This window comes from Apus apus, chromosome 5, assembly GCF_020740795.1.
Source record: "Apus apus isolate bApuApu2 chromosome 5, bApuApu2.pri.cur, whole genome shotgun sequence".
NCBI classification, from domain to species: Eukaryota; Metazoa; Chordata; class Aves; order Apodiformes; family Apodidae; genus Apus; species Apus apus.
The window spans coordinates 11,328,644-11,346,554 of NC_067286.1; the positions used below are offsets into that span (position 1 = coordinate 11,328,644).

A 17,911-nucleotide genomic window follows, 5' to 3' on the forward strand; every position below is an offset into this window, starting at 1 on the left:
TACTTACTAGAGATAAAGGGGAACAATCACTGGAGAACCAGCCATGTTTTTTTTCTGTCAGTGCGTAGTGCCAGATACAGTTTATGATTGCTGTAATTCATGCAACTCCCAACTTTTGAGGATCTGAGATTTAGACCATTGTAATTCTTAAACAGGATCTGCATAGCTACTCATGCATATGCATCAAAAAAGTTGATACCATGAAAAAAATATTTGAAAACTTGCCTGCCTGTCTCACTGGTAAATCCAGTTGCTCGGACATAGTGATCTGAAGCAGAGTTGAAACAAAGTTCACTGATTTGTGAGCCTGTAACGGGAAATAAAAAAAATTATTTACTCATAGTGTGTTAAGTTTTAGAATATTCCCATTAGGTTTTACAATACCTTTATAATGATGTAATGAAATCAATAAAATACCAGCAATACAGACAGTTTCACAGTAGTCAACTAATCAACCAAAGCATTCTGAGGTCTCATGCTCACTGGATTCTGAAGACAGCATGGGGGAGGAAAAACTCTACTGTCTAAGGTAGTAACAGTTGTAGAAATCATTAAACAGGCTTCAGGAATAGGCCTTTAACAGTCACCAAGTATCTTCTTCATTCAAAACAAATACTTATATCTAAATAGCCAGCAAAATACAAGCGCAGCAAGTTTACAGTGACCTTTAACATGGTATGAACTCAGTATATCATCATCTAAGAAACAGATTGTGACTCTGTTTTAACACTAGGCCCAGCCTCAAACAAGCCTGTCCAACTTACAGTTGATCTTTCTAAAAAATAGCTTCAAGTGACCATTTATGCATTACTACGGCAACTGTCATCATACCTACAGAACAGCAAATCAGCAGTTTGGAGACCTAAGTGGAATGACATCTGTGGAGTAACAACTTTGCAAGTACTTGCAAGAGTTCGCTTACAATGGAAAAAAACAAACACAAGTGTTTTTTCTTACAATAATGAGAAACATCACTGGGACACTAAATGCTCTACTGTATTTTCAATACAAGGAAACTAACCTTAACATTGTTATAGAATCATTTATCCACCTTTTCTAAGCATAAAAAACTCAAGACACAAAATCAATTTCCCTGGGAAAAGTTAATTATGACCCTAAAAAACTAACTCTGTTTTTTTTTATAACTGGACAACAACATAATTTTTCTTAAGGTCAAGAATCAGTGGACATAAGATGCAGTGAGAGAAACTCCTGTTTTGCAAAAGGAAAAAAAACATCACAAGGGTAGACATGGTCTGAAACAGTCTTTCCACAGAGGCTGAAAGACCTTTTGAGATACTCAGAACTCAATTGGACAAGTCTCTATTTACCCCAACTAACTTTAAAACAGCTTTGCTTCAGGGAGCTGGACCAGATGATGCACAGAGCTCCCTTCTAAGCCAATATTTAAATTGCCAAGATGTACTTCTGCTTTATCTTCACTGACATGTCAATATTGTTTCACATACTCTTTGTAGCACTTCTATCAAAGACAACTGCATAGATCTATGTAACTTAATCTGCTAAACTCTTAGGAAAACATCACTTACCTATTTGTTGCACAGTTTATTACTCCCTATGAAAGCAAATAAACGAATACTTTGAAAACCACTAAAATTTCATTTATTCATCTATCAAAAATAAACAACTCTTTCAGTTACTGGAACAGAGCAAACTAATACCACCTAGAGAAACAATCAGGGATTACCTTTCTACTCTTTTAGTAGGCCCAAAAGCTCTTTTGACACTACAAAATTATGTCCACATTTCTCCTAAGTGTGTAACACTGCCCAGCTCACTCCTACAGCACCAGGCTTTCCCTTGGAAACATCTCCTATACACTCTAGCATAAACTAGTGAAAAGGGACAGGCTGGGACATGGGTTTGTTCATGTATTTGTACTAAGATTGGATTAGTGTAGCTTGTTTTCTATCTCCTGTTATTTAAAACCGATTTTAAATGAAGAATGAACTGACTTAAGAATCTCCCCAAAATATTAAAACATCGTTTTACATATTCACCCGAGGCACTAAAAAAAAAAATCTACGGTCTACGGAAAACCCACAGAAGCAAAACTCGTATCTGGTCCAAATGAAACGTTTATTTGTAGACTGTGTTTTGTTGAATTGGGGGTAACTGACACTGCAATGCAAGCACACATCTTTCTGACCCCACATCCCTCTGATATTCCTGAAGTTCTGAAGAACCAAATATACTTTCAAATAATAAAAAAAGGTATTTGTTTCAAACTGTCAAGTAACAGTTGAATAAATTTAAAATGAATTTAAAATACATTTTACTTGTATTAATTTCTACTACAGCTCCAGGTCCATTAAGTTCCTTCTATTCTTAAGTAAGATAAACAGACACTTCTGCAACACGTACCAAATGACACCAGACCCTAATTCAGCACAGTATTCAACTATATGCCCAACATTAATGCCAGCGGAAGTCCTCCTGTATCTAAATGTATTATTAGGAGCTTGCTAAAGAAAGCTTTCTGTTCCAATAACCTTTAACTCACCTACAAATAAGGTCATACTACAGTCTGCATAAATGAACTTAAAAGTGCAAACCGATGTGTTTCCACAATGACTATGATAAACTTAACAGCTACCTTTTCAATAGTGAAAATTTGTGATGTATTTTATGTTTCAAAACTGAAAAGCATTCAATCCTAGAATTTAAAAAATGAAGGACTAATTTCCATTTTTCATTATAAATTACAACTACCCTTTTAATAAATACTATCAATTTCAGTTAAAAAAATGGAAACTGCTTAAAAACTACCAAGGAACTAATGGGAGTAACAAAACAAATTGAATAAAAAAATGTTGTGTCTTAAAAACAAAAAGCAACAAAAAAAATAGACAGTAGGGTACAAAACTGCCACACACAGAAATTTAATAAAATACCATTAAATTAAATTACCATTAAATACATTGTTTAAAAATAAGGACTGATCCTATGACATAAGCTCCCTACAAATGTCATTTACATTAGTACATGGAATTAATGTATTTTCACTGGATTCTTTGAACTATAACAAATTCTAAAAGACAGGACCAGAACACCTATACCATTATTCTGGTTTGCTTTCTTTTTTACATCTTACAAGTATCATCCTTATTAATACTGCAAACATCAGACACCAACCAGCCACAAGAAAGAGCTACTTTACCCCTTCTACTCATTCAAAGCAAAGATTCAGACTATAAATAATTTGTGCTTTTAACATGAGGTAGCATAAGTAACATAACTTGTACTTCACAAAGCCTCCTCTTAATCTATTTGGCTCATAACTAAATTTATACAGGGTTACATTAACTCTTCAATGCATTATATATAGAGTATAAAGGACTTCCAAACTCTCTACAACGCCCCACTTCCCATGCCACTGAAAGGAAGTTGATTCCAGAGAAACTGAAACGTGGGGAGGAGTAAGGACAGCTACATGAATGCATGCGTGTACTGGATGGTCAAATAAAACCCCAGGTACAATAACCTGTCACTTGCTCCCTTGTTTTGCTTTACTGTTAAAAAGAACACCCAATGTTTTACTGGCACCTGAAAAAAGCAATTGAACATAAAATAAAATACCACGTAGATGCTAACTGTGTACCCGAGGCATTAAAAAATACTTAACACACATCCATTTCTACTATTTTAATCTTTAGTATTTTTACTCCTTAAAGATGGCTGCCTCTCAAGACATCATGCTCTTCTTCACTGACAGTGTAACTAAAAAAAGCCAACCAAAGAACCACACCTATTTTAGGTACATACTCTATAAAAATACTAGCTATTTGTTTTAGTACATGCAATTAGCCTGAATACTTTGCTTTACAAAAGGTGAGCTGCAAGTGAGTATTCATTAAAGGTCTAACAGGTCTAACTAAACAATGTAGAGGATTCTGCTGGCCCATGCATGTCCTGGTCTCCAAAAAGACTTGCATGCACTGATGCCACTTCAGTGAAAGCCACTAGCAAGTAGTGTAATTCTACAGACAATTCCCATGGCTCCAGCATGCGAGAATTAAAATCAGGATTTCACAACGGCTGCTGTCACATACTCTATACTGCATGTAGAATAGAAACAATTTCTGTGACTTCATAAAGTTTTGACATCAGTAAAACTTTGTTGTTTATCCTCTTGCTCCTTGTCTACAAATACCTTTTTAAATATTAAATTAACAAAATTACAATGGTAACCGAAAAAAACCCAACACAGTTCTGTCAAAGTCTGTTTCTCAACATGTAACTCCACATTTAAAAAAAATAAAACCAAAACTTATGTCAAGTCCTTCCCCCTTACAAATTCTCCAACATGCCATGTCACTGGTATGACTTTGTTGTTTAAGAGCCAAAGAATTCAGGGACTTTTCCCAAGAGCAATCTTTGCTATGCAGCCTCCCTAGCTGAGGAATGTGTTCTATCAGACCACAAACGTTGCACCACTGTCTGCTAGTATCAAATGCTGTTCCAGAACATACAATCTTTTTGCATATTTCAATAGTTTTTCCTAGCAGAGTTTGTTCCTTAGCCATGTGCTAAAACAGAGTTTTGAGAAAAGTGTCATGCCAGCTACATAATAGTAAACATAAACAACGTTTGAAGTTAACATAAAAAAAACCTGTTCATGGCATATCAGCAGTTAATTATGTAGAAAATAACTTTTTTCCCCAGTAATTATACCCATTGAAGTCAGTTACATTAATCTTTAATACTAAAATTATTCATAATCTTACACAAAACCTGCATACCACTAAATGATAAAAACAAGAAGCTCCATCTCAGGTAAAAAAACCCACAAGCGCTCTTCTCAGACATTAAGAATTGAACATACCATAACAGACACTACTATAGATAGCTCCTTCACTTATGAAAAAAGCAGATCAGAACAGTAAAATTTACTATATGTCACTGAACTAGGACCCTAGGCTCTTTATATAGTTATTCAAGGTAGCACAAATTTAAATAAAGGCTACAATTTATTTTTAAAGGAGCTGGAAAAATACTAATTTAACAGATCTCCATCACTGCAGTTTTGAAAAAATCTATATGCAATTTTTTATGAAGTTGGTGACAGGACTCAGTGAACACAACTATTACACTGAGACATAACAGTTTGGTTTGTTTTATAGAAAGGTAAGGTCAGGAACTGTAAGGCCATGCTGAAACAGCAAACTGCCCTGTAGCACTCTTTCAATTCTTTTTTAAGCACTCAGCAGGTGTGGAAGTCATTCTGACCTCAATTTTTGCAAGCTAGTTCTGCCACCTCTTTCGCAGCTACAATGTATATGTAAACGCAGTTTAAGATCAACAAAAAAACCCTCACACATGCTTATCAGATCTTGCAAACATCCTTGATGCTCATTTCATCAGAATAGTGTCTGCAAGTTCTGGAGCCTATTTGCCCTGCTGTTCGCAGAGGCAAAAGGAATGTGCTCTTAGCAAAGGCTAGCTAAGCACACACAGTAACTATTTGCTAAGTCATGAGAAAGTGGCAAGTCGTCCTGTCTGCAAGGATTTTTACCTTGTACTGGCTAACGTGCATCAAGAACGTAACTTCTTCGAAAGACAAAGCTCCCTTGGTTCCTTGCTGCCCCCAAGGGGATCTCTGGTGTTGGACCAGCCTTGATATTTAAAATTTAAAACCATCCTTTCCCAAAGCATCTCTCATCTAGCACACACCAAAATATATAGATGAAAGATAAGGGAGCTGAAAATAATCGAGTAGTTTAGGTAAAACATCATACTAACAACTTTGAAGGAAGACCCATGATCTAATAATCAGAGCCAGGAAACTCATGCTCTGCTCTTGTTCTTACTCACACTACAATATATATAGTCTTAGGTGTTATATACGAAGATCACATTAGAAAAGGTAAAAAAAAAAAAAAAAAAGAGATGGGGGTAACACTAAATATCTACCCCAAAGTATCCAAAGCATAGTATTTCAGCAATCAGAAACTCCTTGGTGAAAAGCACCATGAAATAAGCAGTTTGCTTTTTCTCCCTTTGAAAACTTTACACTCCAAAGCTCCCAACAGTTACGAGTCCAATCATTTAATTTAATCATTCTGTCGTTCTGACATTTATATCTATTAAGCAGGCAATCAAAGACACTGAACCAGGCCCTACTGTACTCCATTAAACCAATGGCATGGTATGGTGACTAGTCAACAAGCTAAGTAATTTCTTCCTCCCCTGTCACTTGTATCAGATCATGAAAAAGCTCAAGCCTAACTTCTGAAAGGCATTTTATCAGCAGAGCAACGGGATAGCGTTTTCCTAAACAAACTGTTAAACTTTGACTTACTGGGGACTGCTTTTTTTAAAAAAAGCAACCAAACACAACCTTCTCAGACACAAAAATTGAGTTGTTAGTCTGCAAAGATGCCTTAACAGCTTGTATGTACTGGGGTTAATCTCAGATACTTAGAAGACACAAATAACAGTTAAGTTATAATTCCCTGTAATTACAAGGAAGAAATCTGCAAGGAAAGTATTATCTAACAACTGTGCCTTTATAAATACGTTGATATTAAAAGATGAAACAACACTGTATTATTTTCAGAGTGTCATTGCATAGCTGTATAGTTAAAAATATCTATTTTCATCACCATTTCTGGGAAACACGTTACACACACAGTCCAAACACTGTTTCAAAATGCAACAACGTATTCTTGCTGCTTTCCAGTAGCTTACTTGAAGAATCTGGTTCTAAACTCTTTAAAACAAAGCTTTCCCCTGTAAGACAGGAACAGAGATAGGTGAACACCACAGGGTATGTCATCATCTGGAAGTTACATGAGAAGATGTCAGACACAAGAGCTAGTGGTATGATTCCCTATAATTTATTTTCACAGTGAGAAAAATAAAGCCTAAGAGACTGAAATAATCTGCCCTTTTTTTTTAGTGTACCTCAATTAGAAGTTCTCACAGCATTTTATGTGCAGGCAATATAACCTGATGAAACTTTGTGAATGAAGAAATAAAGCACTGAACAATTAATTACTTAGCCAAGGTCAAAGGAAAATAGCAAAGTCTGGGCAAAACAAAAATCATACACCCCCATTCCTTTCTCCAGTCAGTGGAAATTTTGTTGATTATGATGAAGACAGATCTAGATACTTAACTCTTCTATGAGTAGAAATATAAATTACTGACTGAAGCACATTCTTTTCTGATAAGGTAAAACAACCATTCTACTGCAAACCAGCCTCATCAGCTCAACAGAGGCACGTCAAACAAATTAAAGGTAAACTAAAAGGTCAACCAAGGACAACTATTAAATTATAAAAACATTTGTGTGTGCCTGGCCACATAGAAGAACAGCATTCACTGCTGTATTATTTCATCTTTACACAGAAAGAGATCCCATACCTGAAATAAAATATCAACTGGTAACACAATTGCCCTAACAGTTAAAAAATTTAGACTAGTATCCTGCAAGCAAATGCATTACTTCAATAAAGCTATGCAAAACCAAGACCATGCATATGACTAAAACTACATTTATGTACAAGTGCTTGCAGATACAGAGTTTAACAAGTATCTTTATCACAAAAGGTCTCTGAAAGATCAGTGAGGCTACATTTCCAAAAACAAAGAATTCTTAGGCACTGGTTCATTCAATAATGTCTGGTGTTTTTAAAGGGGCAGAGCTATTTGGATTTTATACCCATTTAATACTTGTGTAGTACATGATAGACCATGATGTTTTGACTCAAAAAGTGTGAACAAAAGCCAGCTGCTAGTGAGCATGATCCTTCATACAACACTTAGACATTTACTGAAGACTTCCACTGGCAGAGAACATTATTTCCTGCATGTTCAGCAACTCAACACCTGCAGAAAATAACTAAAGCAGATTTCAAGCAAGTTACTATATATGGATATTGACATGCACAGCACACAAGAACTTGCATTTTGGAGCCTGCTTAAGATTTTAGATATATTACTATCTTTATAGGCAATTACATTATTTTCACTTTAGCTTAAATAAGAAAAATGACAATATTTTTCTAGTGTAGTATATGAAAAACAGAGCAAATTACTTTAAGCAAACCTCAATTAAACACTAAGTTTACAGCTATTTAAAATAGATCCAATATTTATTTGCCATTGACTTACTATGTGACATGCAAGAATTCAGCTTAATTAATCTTTTTTTTCAGTAATATGAGAAGCTATACCTTCAGTTTTTGAAAGTTTCTCTACTGCCAGCAGAACATTTGGCCCACCTTTATCTAAGCTCTGCTGAACATCTGTTGCACTAAATGTATTTCTGCCTGAAGTCTGCTTACAAGCAACAAAGAAAGCAGTCTGTGGAAAAGGCCAATTTAAGGCACCACAAGAGCTTATCCTTCACCTTCTCCATCAAGCTATCACTTTTTCTCTGAGTCAAACGCTAGAGCATTTTTTTTTTTTTCAAAATATCTAAAAGTCCCATGGCTGTGTCTCATCAATGAAGTTTTCACCTACTGGGTGGAGCTGAGTGGAACAAAAATATAACCTTCTTCCAAGTTCAAAACCTGTAGAACGAGGACCTGCCAGTTTTGTTCTATCCCAAGATGACACATGAACCTAGCAGATGACATATCTGGGTTGGGAATCCACTCTTCCCCCGTCTTTTGGGCACGTGTCGATACTAGGCCCGGAAAGGACACCGACCTCGACAGAGCTGCCGAACCCCGGGTCCACGGAACTCGTGGGAACACCAAGTAACGCCAGGCTAGCAGATGCACTTCCGAGCTCAGGCCACTCTTAGTAGGCTACACTACTTAGAAAGGGACGGGGGTCTTACTGCTCCCTTTCCCGCCGACAGATCGCTGCCCCCCACCCCCCAGGCTGCCTGTGCACCGTGCCGGGCGGGACGGGTCCAGCCCCGGGGCCACCGGGGGCCTGGGCCGCCCGGGGTTTTAAACACCCCGCTACCGATTCCCCCTTCCCCGGCTGAGCAGGAAGACAATGGAGGTGGTTTGCTACCGGCAGGGAAGACAAGGGGGTCTCCTCCGCACCGCCGGCAGCTTTCTGCCGCGAACCCCGCTCGGGCAGCCCCGCCAGGCCCGGCCCGGCCCGGCCCGAGGCCCCGCTGCCATGTGCCGGGGACAATGCGAGCCGGGCGGCCGGGCCCGGCCTGCGGCCGCCGTGGCACCAGGAGCGGCCCGGCGGCGGGAAGGGGCCGAGGTAGACGGGGCTGAAAGAGCGGGGGAGAGAAAATAACCCCGTAGCCCCCCACCTCCCTCAGCCCCGTCACCCCGCGCCCTCGGCCCGTTCCCGCCGCGCCCCCCCCGGGCCTGCCCCGCTGCCCCCGCAGGCCTGCCCCGGCCCCGCTGCCCGGGCTGCCGTCCTCCCGCTTCCCAGCACCGCCGCGGCCCAGGCCCCGTCGGCTCCCTCACCTCGTTAAGCTGCCTCTCGGCGGCTTCCCGCAGCGCCGGGTCCATGGTGCCCCGCAGGGCCTCGATGATAGTGTTGGGGTCCATGGCGGCGGCGGCGGGACGAGCAGGAGGCGGAGGGCAGGGGCCGGGGCCGGGGCCGCGCCGCGCCGTGCGCACATGGACCCGCCGCTCGCAGCGGCCGCCGGCGCGAAAGGAAGGGAGGGCGCCAAGGGCCCGGATAGAGCTGCCCCCGCCGCCGCCAGCGAGCGGCGCCGCTTCCGCCGCCCGCCCCGCCCCGCCCCGCCGCGGGGCGCCCCGGGACCTGGAGTCCCGGCGCCGGGAGTCCCGGCACCTGGAGTCTCGGGACCTGGAGTCCCGGTACCTGGAGCCCCGCGCCCCGACGGCCGCCCCCGCCGCTCGGACACCGCCCGCCCCGCCACACCGGGGCGGCGGGCGCGCTTGCAGGGAGGCCGCGCCGCCGGCCCCGCACGCTGAGGCGGGAGGGAGGGAGGGAGGGAGAGCCCGCGCGGTTCCCGCCCGCCGTGAGGGCTCGGTGCCTGCTCCGGCACCTGGGCGGGCGTCCTGCGTCCCGGGCAGCCGGGGAGCGGCGCTGGCCCGTGGATGGGGAGGCCTGGAGGCACCGCGGGCCCTGCCGGTACCGCGGCCCAGCGGGCGGGGAGGCCGGCACACGGACTGCCCCGGGCTCCCCGGCCACCTTGGGACGACGTGTAATCCTTTGTTTTATCGAAAGTCCCTCCTTTTTTCCGCACGGGTTCCCCGTTTTCGGAGCCGTTTGGGTGGCCGGTGAGGAGGGGGGGGGCGGGGTACGTGGAGGGACGGGTTTCCTTTTAAGGCGCTGGTTTTAGGATGGGCACAGGGTGGAAACAGTTCTTAGGCAATTAGGAAAATGCAGCGTTTTGTTGCGGTAGTTCTAGAAAAACGGGAGAACAGCAGTCCTGAAGCTGTGTCGGAAGTTTGTGAGAAAATCGGCATGAACGGAGCTGCCACTTCTGGAGGGGGTGACTCCCAGCGTCAGGATGGGGCTGCTTGACTTGGTCCTCTCTAGGTCCCTTCTGCAGGCTCCGTCCCGGCATCCAGGCACGGAAGTCATTTCACTGCCGTGGGGAGTCACAATAAAATAAGCAGCGCTATTTATTAGTTAGGTGCATAGTGATTTGTAAAATTTGATCGGTAGGATGCGGTAATTCACTGTCATCGTTTGGGGGATGACAGGCAGACTTGGCGTTTTGAGAGTTATTTTTGTGAGAGGAGTTTATTGAACAGTCCAATAACAACAGTCAAGAATAAAAGGTTTCATGAGCAGGCCATCCTGGAACAACTCTGACGTGAAGGCGCCTTAACAAAGAAACCGCATGTCAAACAAAACCAGAAATGCAAACACATGTAGAAAATAAGAGGAATTAAAAGTGATACAATTTGGAAAACTGGTAAGGGACACTATTTCTTTAGTCAAACAGTTTCAGGGAGTGCCACGTTAAAACCTGGTTCCCTTCACCACCCTGCTGTCTGAGTGGTCTTGCAAACATTTCCCATGCACGGGGTTCGTGTGAGCCACAGGCTGGTCCCAACACAGCCTGGTTGGAGCCAGCTTGGGCTTGGAGGCCACCCTCACAAACTTGGCTGCTGTCCCAGAGAATGGCCCAGGGCAGGCTAACCAATGCTACCTCAGATGGCAAGATCTGCACTAGTCAGGTTTATCTAGGATATCTTTCCATATATGAAACAACTTAACAAACTTGCTCATGTATATAAATTTTCAGAATGAGTAACTTTTCCTTGGTTGATGCTGGACTAAAAACTGGATTTCTCGGTTTCTCTTGCTGCTGGTTTGTTGGTGGTTTGTTGTGTTTTGATTTTCTATTTATTTATTTATTTTTACTAACTGATTTACGCTGTGCAGGTGTGGGGTTTTTTTATTGCAAGTAGGAAAATTAGTACCTCATTTATAAAACCAAACAATGAACCAGCATTGAATGGCTGGCTTTCTAAATGAGCCCAGGAGACAGATGGACCCAGAAAACCAAGTGGCAACGTAGCATAATGTCAGGACATGATGTCATTGCATGCTCTATAAGATGCCCACGTCTGTAGTCACACTCCAATTCTAGATGTTGCCCAAAATATTAAAAAAAGGTGAAATACTGTAGATTTAATGCCATTTTAAAATGCTGCAACAAAATTCTTTCCATGCTTTTGTGTCACAGATAACAAGATCAAATCTCAATGCTCTCTGTCTCAAAGTGACAAAGCAGTAATGCCTCTGACCAGAGAAAAAGTAGATGCTAAGCTGATCAACAACTTATGAAACAGAATATATCTTCTCTAAAAAGAAAAATTAATACTTCAGAGGACAAAGGGCTCATGGTGTGCTGGTTATACATCATGCTTTGTCAGATATCCAGATGGAAAATGCTGCAAAGAAAAGCACGAGGGGGTGCGAACCCAGCCGTTGTCAGCAGAGGTGCTGTGGCCAGAGAGGGTCATCGCCAGCGCTGTTCCTGTTTGTATACAAAAGCAAGGAGGACGAACAGAGGGATGTGTAAGCAGTTGTCCAGAGTCTGAGTCCAGAAAACATTGCATGTCTGGGAGTGTTTACATTCACAAGGATGTTTTCACTGGCCTCTTTGCTTGCCCAGAGGCAGTAACAGTAACTAGCCTCATACAAGGGTTAATTGCATAAATGATTCACAGAAATTAATAAATGCAAAATTCAGTCAAGATGGACATGTTATATAGACTGGACAGCAGCTTTAAGAAGAAACATCCATAAGCTAAAGAAGAATTTATCACAAATCTGAACAATTTTTGATGGATTACATTTGCCACGGGTAGTTTAGTGTTAACAAGGGAGATGAAATAGTAAAGATCAAAGAAAACAGACATACTAGCAGTTTGAGTGGAGCAACTTAGCAGATGAAAACTGACATCAAAGTACGAGGGTCTGGTGAGCACTGGCATCTTGAGCTCTGAAATTTTATCAGGATCAAATAACTATACCCGCTTCTGTCAGGCACTTGCTTTGAAAGTATTAGCAGGACTAAAGAAACTTTCAGCCTAGCCAGCACAGCTCAGCAGTTGGCAGGACTTTGGCCAAAACTGTTTGACAAACAAAGGAGGAGAAAAAATTTTTTTCTAAAACATAAAAAAATATCTTGCAAGATGCAACAGATGAGTTTATATAAGAATTTAATTTTTAAGTCAAATTTACAGTCACAAGCATTAATGTTGAAGAGAAGTGTGTCCCTTAGACAGATAAGCCTCATCAATGTATTGGTCTCAGAACAGAAAAAAGCATATGCATGCTGTAGAGATTAGCTGCCCAGTAATGTTCTCTGTTGTGTATGACTACTTCAGGCCATGGTGGGAGAACTGAGCTTCTCAAATTATCTCATCAAAGGCAGGTATGGTATTGTGCAGGCCTCAAACATTGGATACAAATCAGTTACGATTACTCCTGAAGGTAAACATACTCTCATAGACTGTCTTGGGTTTAGCAGTCATGTATATTTTGCCTGGAAAGTTGGAACAGTAACAAAGACAATATTTGTCAGCTCTAATAAAGTAGTATACTCCCTTGGAGCTGACTGTAGAGCACTGCTTAGTATGTATGCCTTTCTGGGGTACCATTCTCTTTATGTTAAATGAAAAGATAGAAGCAAAAGATTGTGTATAAAGTGAGCACAGCTACTGAAACTCTTCCTTGAGCCTCATCAAGTCTGGGTGCTTCCACCAGATCTTTCTAAACATTTTTTTGCAGACATTTTTATGCCATCTACATATTCCAAAAAAGGTACTAACTGATCAATGCTGCTATCAGCTGTTACATGCCAGAACAGATTTGACAGCAGCCAAATTGACACCAGCTATGTGAAGACAGTGTATTCCTGCATCAACAGCATTCAAAATACCACTGCAAGACTTGGAAAAAAATAATTGTGCTTGAGGGTATCTACCAATCCCACAAATCCAAAGGGAGATTGGACATGGAATGAGTGAATGAATCACCAGTACTCATCCTGGAGCTACTTCTGCTAAATCAAAGATGGCAACAGGAAGGAAGAAATATGCACAGAAGTATTTTGCCAGTAGGCAAAGTTGAAAACAGAGGTCTGAAAAGGGGGAGATGGGAAATGATTTGTCTCTTCCTCTGTGCTGGAGACACAGATGCTATATTGCCAGAAAGTAGCTCTAGCATTTATATTTTGAAGTATTTACAAACTGTATTGTATAAAATAGCCACAAAATTACTTAAGATGAAGAGTTTATTATCTTCATCCGTGTGAGACCTATTTGAAACGTCCAAGTTAGGTTTAAGACAAAAGTTGTGAGGCATCTTGACTAATGTATGTTGCTACTATAATGATGAGCTAAAGCAGAGATTTAGTGGGCAGCATGAGGGAGGTTCCTTATGGAGTTCCTGCTCTGAGGTTGGCTCTAGCTGGGAGCACAGGATGCCATAACGTGCCCATCCTGTGGTTGCACAGCTCCCTTTAATCCCCACCAGTCAGCTGGGAGTTGGCTTCATCCTTAAGGTAAACTTTGCTGAAATTGTGTTCAGGATGGATGTAAAGAAGCCACTGAGCTCCTTCATATAGTCATGAGATCAATAGTCACTCTGCCCCACCAAAAAAAAACATGTCACCCCCACCCCCTCCAGCCAGATGGCAAGGCTACAGCAGATGCTAAAGCCCATGTTCAAACAGGTTTACCAGGGCACAGAGGCTGAAAACAAGATTCAGTCATTAGTTGGCAGTAGCATATGCAAGTGGAACAGCAGGAGTAGAAATGCTGAGATGAAGCAGCAAAGAACTAGTCACTGTAACAGAGCCAGTGATACTACAGTCCTGAGTAAATACCAAGGAGATGGAGCTTTTATACAGCTTTTAGAGCAATAGCTTATTTAAAAAAAAAAAAAAAAGCTTGAGCGGTGTGGAAAAAATCTCTGATGCATGATAGTTCTGAGATCAGAACTGGACTTCTAACTTATTTTTAAGAAACATCTCTTCAAAGGTGCAGGACTTTGTCACCAATTCTTCCTTTTAGCAGTTAACTCTGGGCAGCAAGCTGACAACATTCCTTCAAGAGGAAAATACTGGGTACTGAACAGCTCTTTAGTGAAGAAAGATGTAACAGGATCAAATATGTAACATGAAACTAGAGAACCACTGAAACAAATTCCCAGTGGCAGTAATCAGTACTCTGTCTCTTGATGTCTTCTGAGTGAGACCGGATGCTGTTCTGGAAGACGTTTTAGTAAAAACACAAGCTGTGCTTCAGTCCAACCAACAGGGCTTTAATAAAAAGTGAGTGCATAAAGCTTGAATTGCTGGCACTCTACAGGATATTGGACTAGATATTGTGATCATAAGCTGTACCATGGTTTGATTTTGCTGTTAGCTTTCAAGTTAGATGTATCTGCTCCTGAAGGTTCAGTTTTCACAATATGAAGGTCCAGCTAACTCAGCCCAGAACCTGCGTCAGGCTCTGTGTCACAGGCAGTGCAGCAACAGTGTCTGTAGCTACAGCAGTTTGATCTCCTGCCTCATGCACCATTTTTCCAGCCTGTATTTTTATATTTATATGCACATCTGTGCTTTTAGCTTTCCTGTATCTTGATACGGAGTCCTCTCCAGCTCTGTAACTCTACCCACTTGCCAAACTGTGCAAAAATGTGCTTCCCTTCATACAGGGAAAATAAACCAGAAAGAGGTAGTTTCAATTAAGCCTCAGTAGCACATAGACATAGACAATGAATGTCAGGCACTAGAAGATGGTGAATTCTGTACTCAAAACCGTTGAATTTCATGGCCCTTAGGGAAAATGCCAAACTCACAAAGCTGCAGACTGGTGGATCTGTGACACCGTGGAGAGATAAGCAGGAGACAGTAACTGATACTTGCAATACTAAGATGGCACTAACAGTTTATGCTCTTTTCATGCTTTTATTTCAGTTGCACAATGACAGAAGTTAATGAATGCATTGATTGGAATGTGTTGTATTATTATGAAATGAACACTCATGCTGAAGATCACAGAATAGCTGCAAGTGAATACAATGTGTCCTCAGAATAATGACTGATGATTGTCTTCTCCATAAAGTTTTCTCTTTGTGTGCATCATGGGCATGGTTTTATTTTTGCAAGAAAATGTGTCTGTCCTTTCCTTACTGTTCCTTAAGTAGAGCCCCAAGCTCATCTTATTGTTTATGGTTGTTCCTAAAATGAACACCTGTGGATCAAATGTAATGCGCAATTAACATTTTGAGGAAGCAAATTTATATAAAATCTAAGAATAAGGAATGTGCATCCATGATTTGTTAGTGTTCAAATGGATGCTGAATTTTAAAACACAAGCTTTCTAATGCAGTTTTTACAGGCAAACTGAAATTGTTCAGAAATAGCTGTGAAAATATTAAAGCTGGGGAATAGGCAAAAATTTATTAAACTCCTTAAGAGTAAAAAAGTACATTTAATCTGTAACTTTAGCCATATTATTAACTATGTGTTCAAGTAAGGCTTATGCAAGCTAGATGTATACTTTGTTAAAGTATATTTCTTTCTGCTTAGTAAGAGAGTTCAAGTTACTCCTCTTTAGAGTAATTGTAGTCTTTATAATCACATCCTATTTCCATTTAAACTGGTTAAATAACAATGAAGGCAGTAGAACTGGACTAGGATTTTATTATTAAAAATTCACTCTGAATAAAATATCAGCACTTAGGAAAAACTTTTATTTTGCAAAGAGCTACATACACACGTTAAGAATTTTAGTAATCTAGTAACATAGCATTCAGTTCATCAACCCATTCCAGTCAGTACAATTTTAGGCAGTTCCCTCCATAACACATCTGTGTTTAGAAAGCATGCCAGTGTGTCTCATTGGTGGCAGATGTAATTGCCTAGAAAGCATTTCTAGAGTCGTGGCAGCCAGGGTGGCTGTGAGGCAGCCGGTGGTGCTCAGGGCAGTGGTGAGGAGCCACCTCTGGGGTGCTGAAGGCTGCCTGCACACTGGGCCATCAGTTCCAAGTGCTGGGGTGGGGTGACACCACGAGGATGTACCTTGGCAAGCTCGGGTTCCTTCGGACATCCTCAGTTGACAGTAGGTATTTAGACTGCAGTTTTCCTCAGGTGGTGAGCTGTGTAGATGTCACCAGTAGCAGAGAGGGTGTATAGGAGTGGGGAGAGAAGAAGAACGTGGAGGCAGCAAAAGGAGAAAATATAGGGAAGGAATTTCAGAGGTGGAAAAGAAGGAGGTGGTACAGGAAAAGAAGTTATAAAAAAAGAGGTGGATGTAAAAGGGATTAAGTTGATCAAGAAGTCTATTATGTCTGCTATGCAATATAAATTACATTGAATGGCTGTGGTAACACTCATCCAAGGATGAGAAATCAGTAAATATTATTGACAGTCTTAATTGCACATTTGGGATTTATTATATATTTATAATAAAATAAGGGGAAAGATATTTTGATTCTGCTGGCATAGTACAATATTCCTTTTTCTTACTTTTCCACCTTTACAGATATACCTAGCCCTCTGTCCTTTCTAAACTTGACAGCTATACATACTACTAAGTCAATATAATGAATAACAGTTTATCTTTAAATAAAGGACTAAATTGAACCTTTTTAAAAGTTTCCTGTTTAATTTTCATAAATAGCAAGTTCAAGATGACAGTTGCCCAATGCCAAACAGATACCCTTAAAATCCATTCTATGTCAAAATTTTAAGATTAAATTTTAGGCCAGGCAATTAGATATATTCTCTACTCCCACATTTGATAAGTAAACATTTTTTTCTTTTAGAAAAGTAAAGTGTATGGAGAGTACAGTTACCAGATTTCTGCATAATACAGGGGAAGCAGGTAGATTGAAAAGAAGCCTTTTATGCAGAAAAATTGTAGAACCAGTTCTGTTCATTTATGGAATAAAGGGCTGAAATAATCAGGACTGTGTTAAAAGCAGAGGCCCCAAGCAGGGCAGGTGAAGGATTGGAGCTGTACGGTGTGTGTTGTTGGGTCTGACTGCAAATCAAGGACACTGACTGTTGCCTGGTGAATTCTCTGTTTTCTTGAAAGAAAGCATAATAAAGGCATCAAAGAAATATCCAGAGGCAGGTAGAGAAGTGCTTAGAGCTGACTGAGAGAAAAACTAAGATTAGATACAGAGTTTGTGAGCAGCAAATGAGCTGGAAAGTTTACTTACAAGTACTGGAAGAAACATTACCACTTTCTATTTGATTCCTGCTACACTCAGTGAAGCACAACTTTTGATACATATTTTTAAATAAATAGGATTTCATAAAAGTACCTTATTCCTTCACCAAATTACTTCTATCAGAAATAGTTCTATAGATCATAAGCCTTAGCTGCTTATGTTAAAAGAGTAAAAAATTACAAAATCAGAGTTGAAAAGTGTGATTAGAGATGAAAAGTATTTCCTAGATAAATATCAGAATTTAAGTGTATTAAAAATACATTTTGGTTGTAAGATCAAATTATTTTAA

At 40.8% G+C, this 17,911-nt stretch overlaps 1 protein-coding gene across 1 annotated transcript in view; it reads right to left on the bottom strand.

Moving 5' to 3' along the window:
- The window catches only part of IPO7 (importin 7), a 38,992-nt gene extending 29,341 nt beyond the window's left edge, over window positions 1-9,651 (bottom strand). Inside the window, exons 1-2 of the mRNA XM_051621086.1 lie at window positions 9,408-9,651; window positions 226-307 (exon numbers count right to left, since the gene is read on the bottom strand). Of these exons, the coding sequence (XP_051477046.1) occupies window positions 226-307; window positions 9,408-9,491 (166 nt within the window). The 5' untranslated portion in view covers window positions 9,492-9,651. The remainder of the gene's footprint in view (window positions 1-225; window positions 308-9,407) is intronic.
- Between the last annotated feature and the right edge of the window lie 8,260 nt (window positions 9,652-17,911).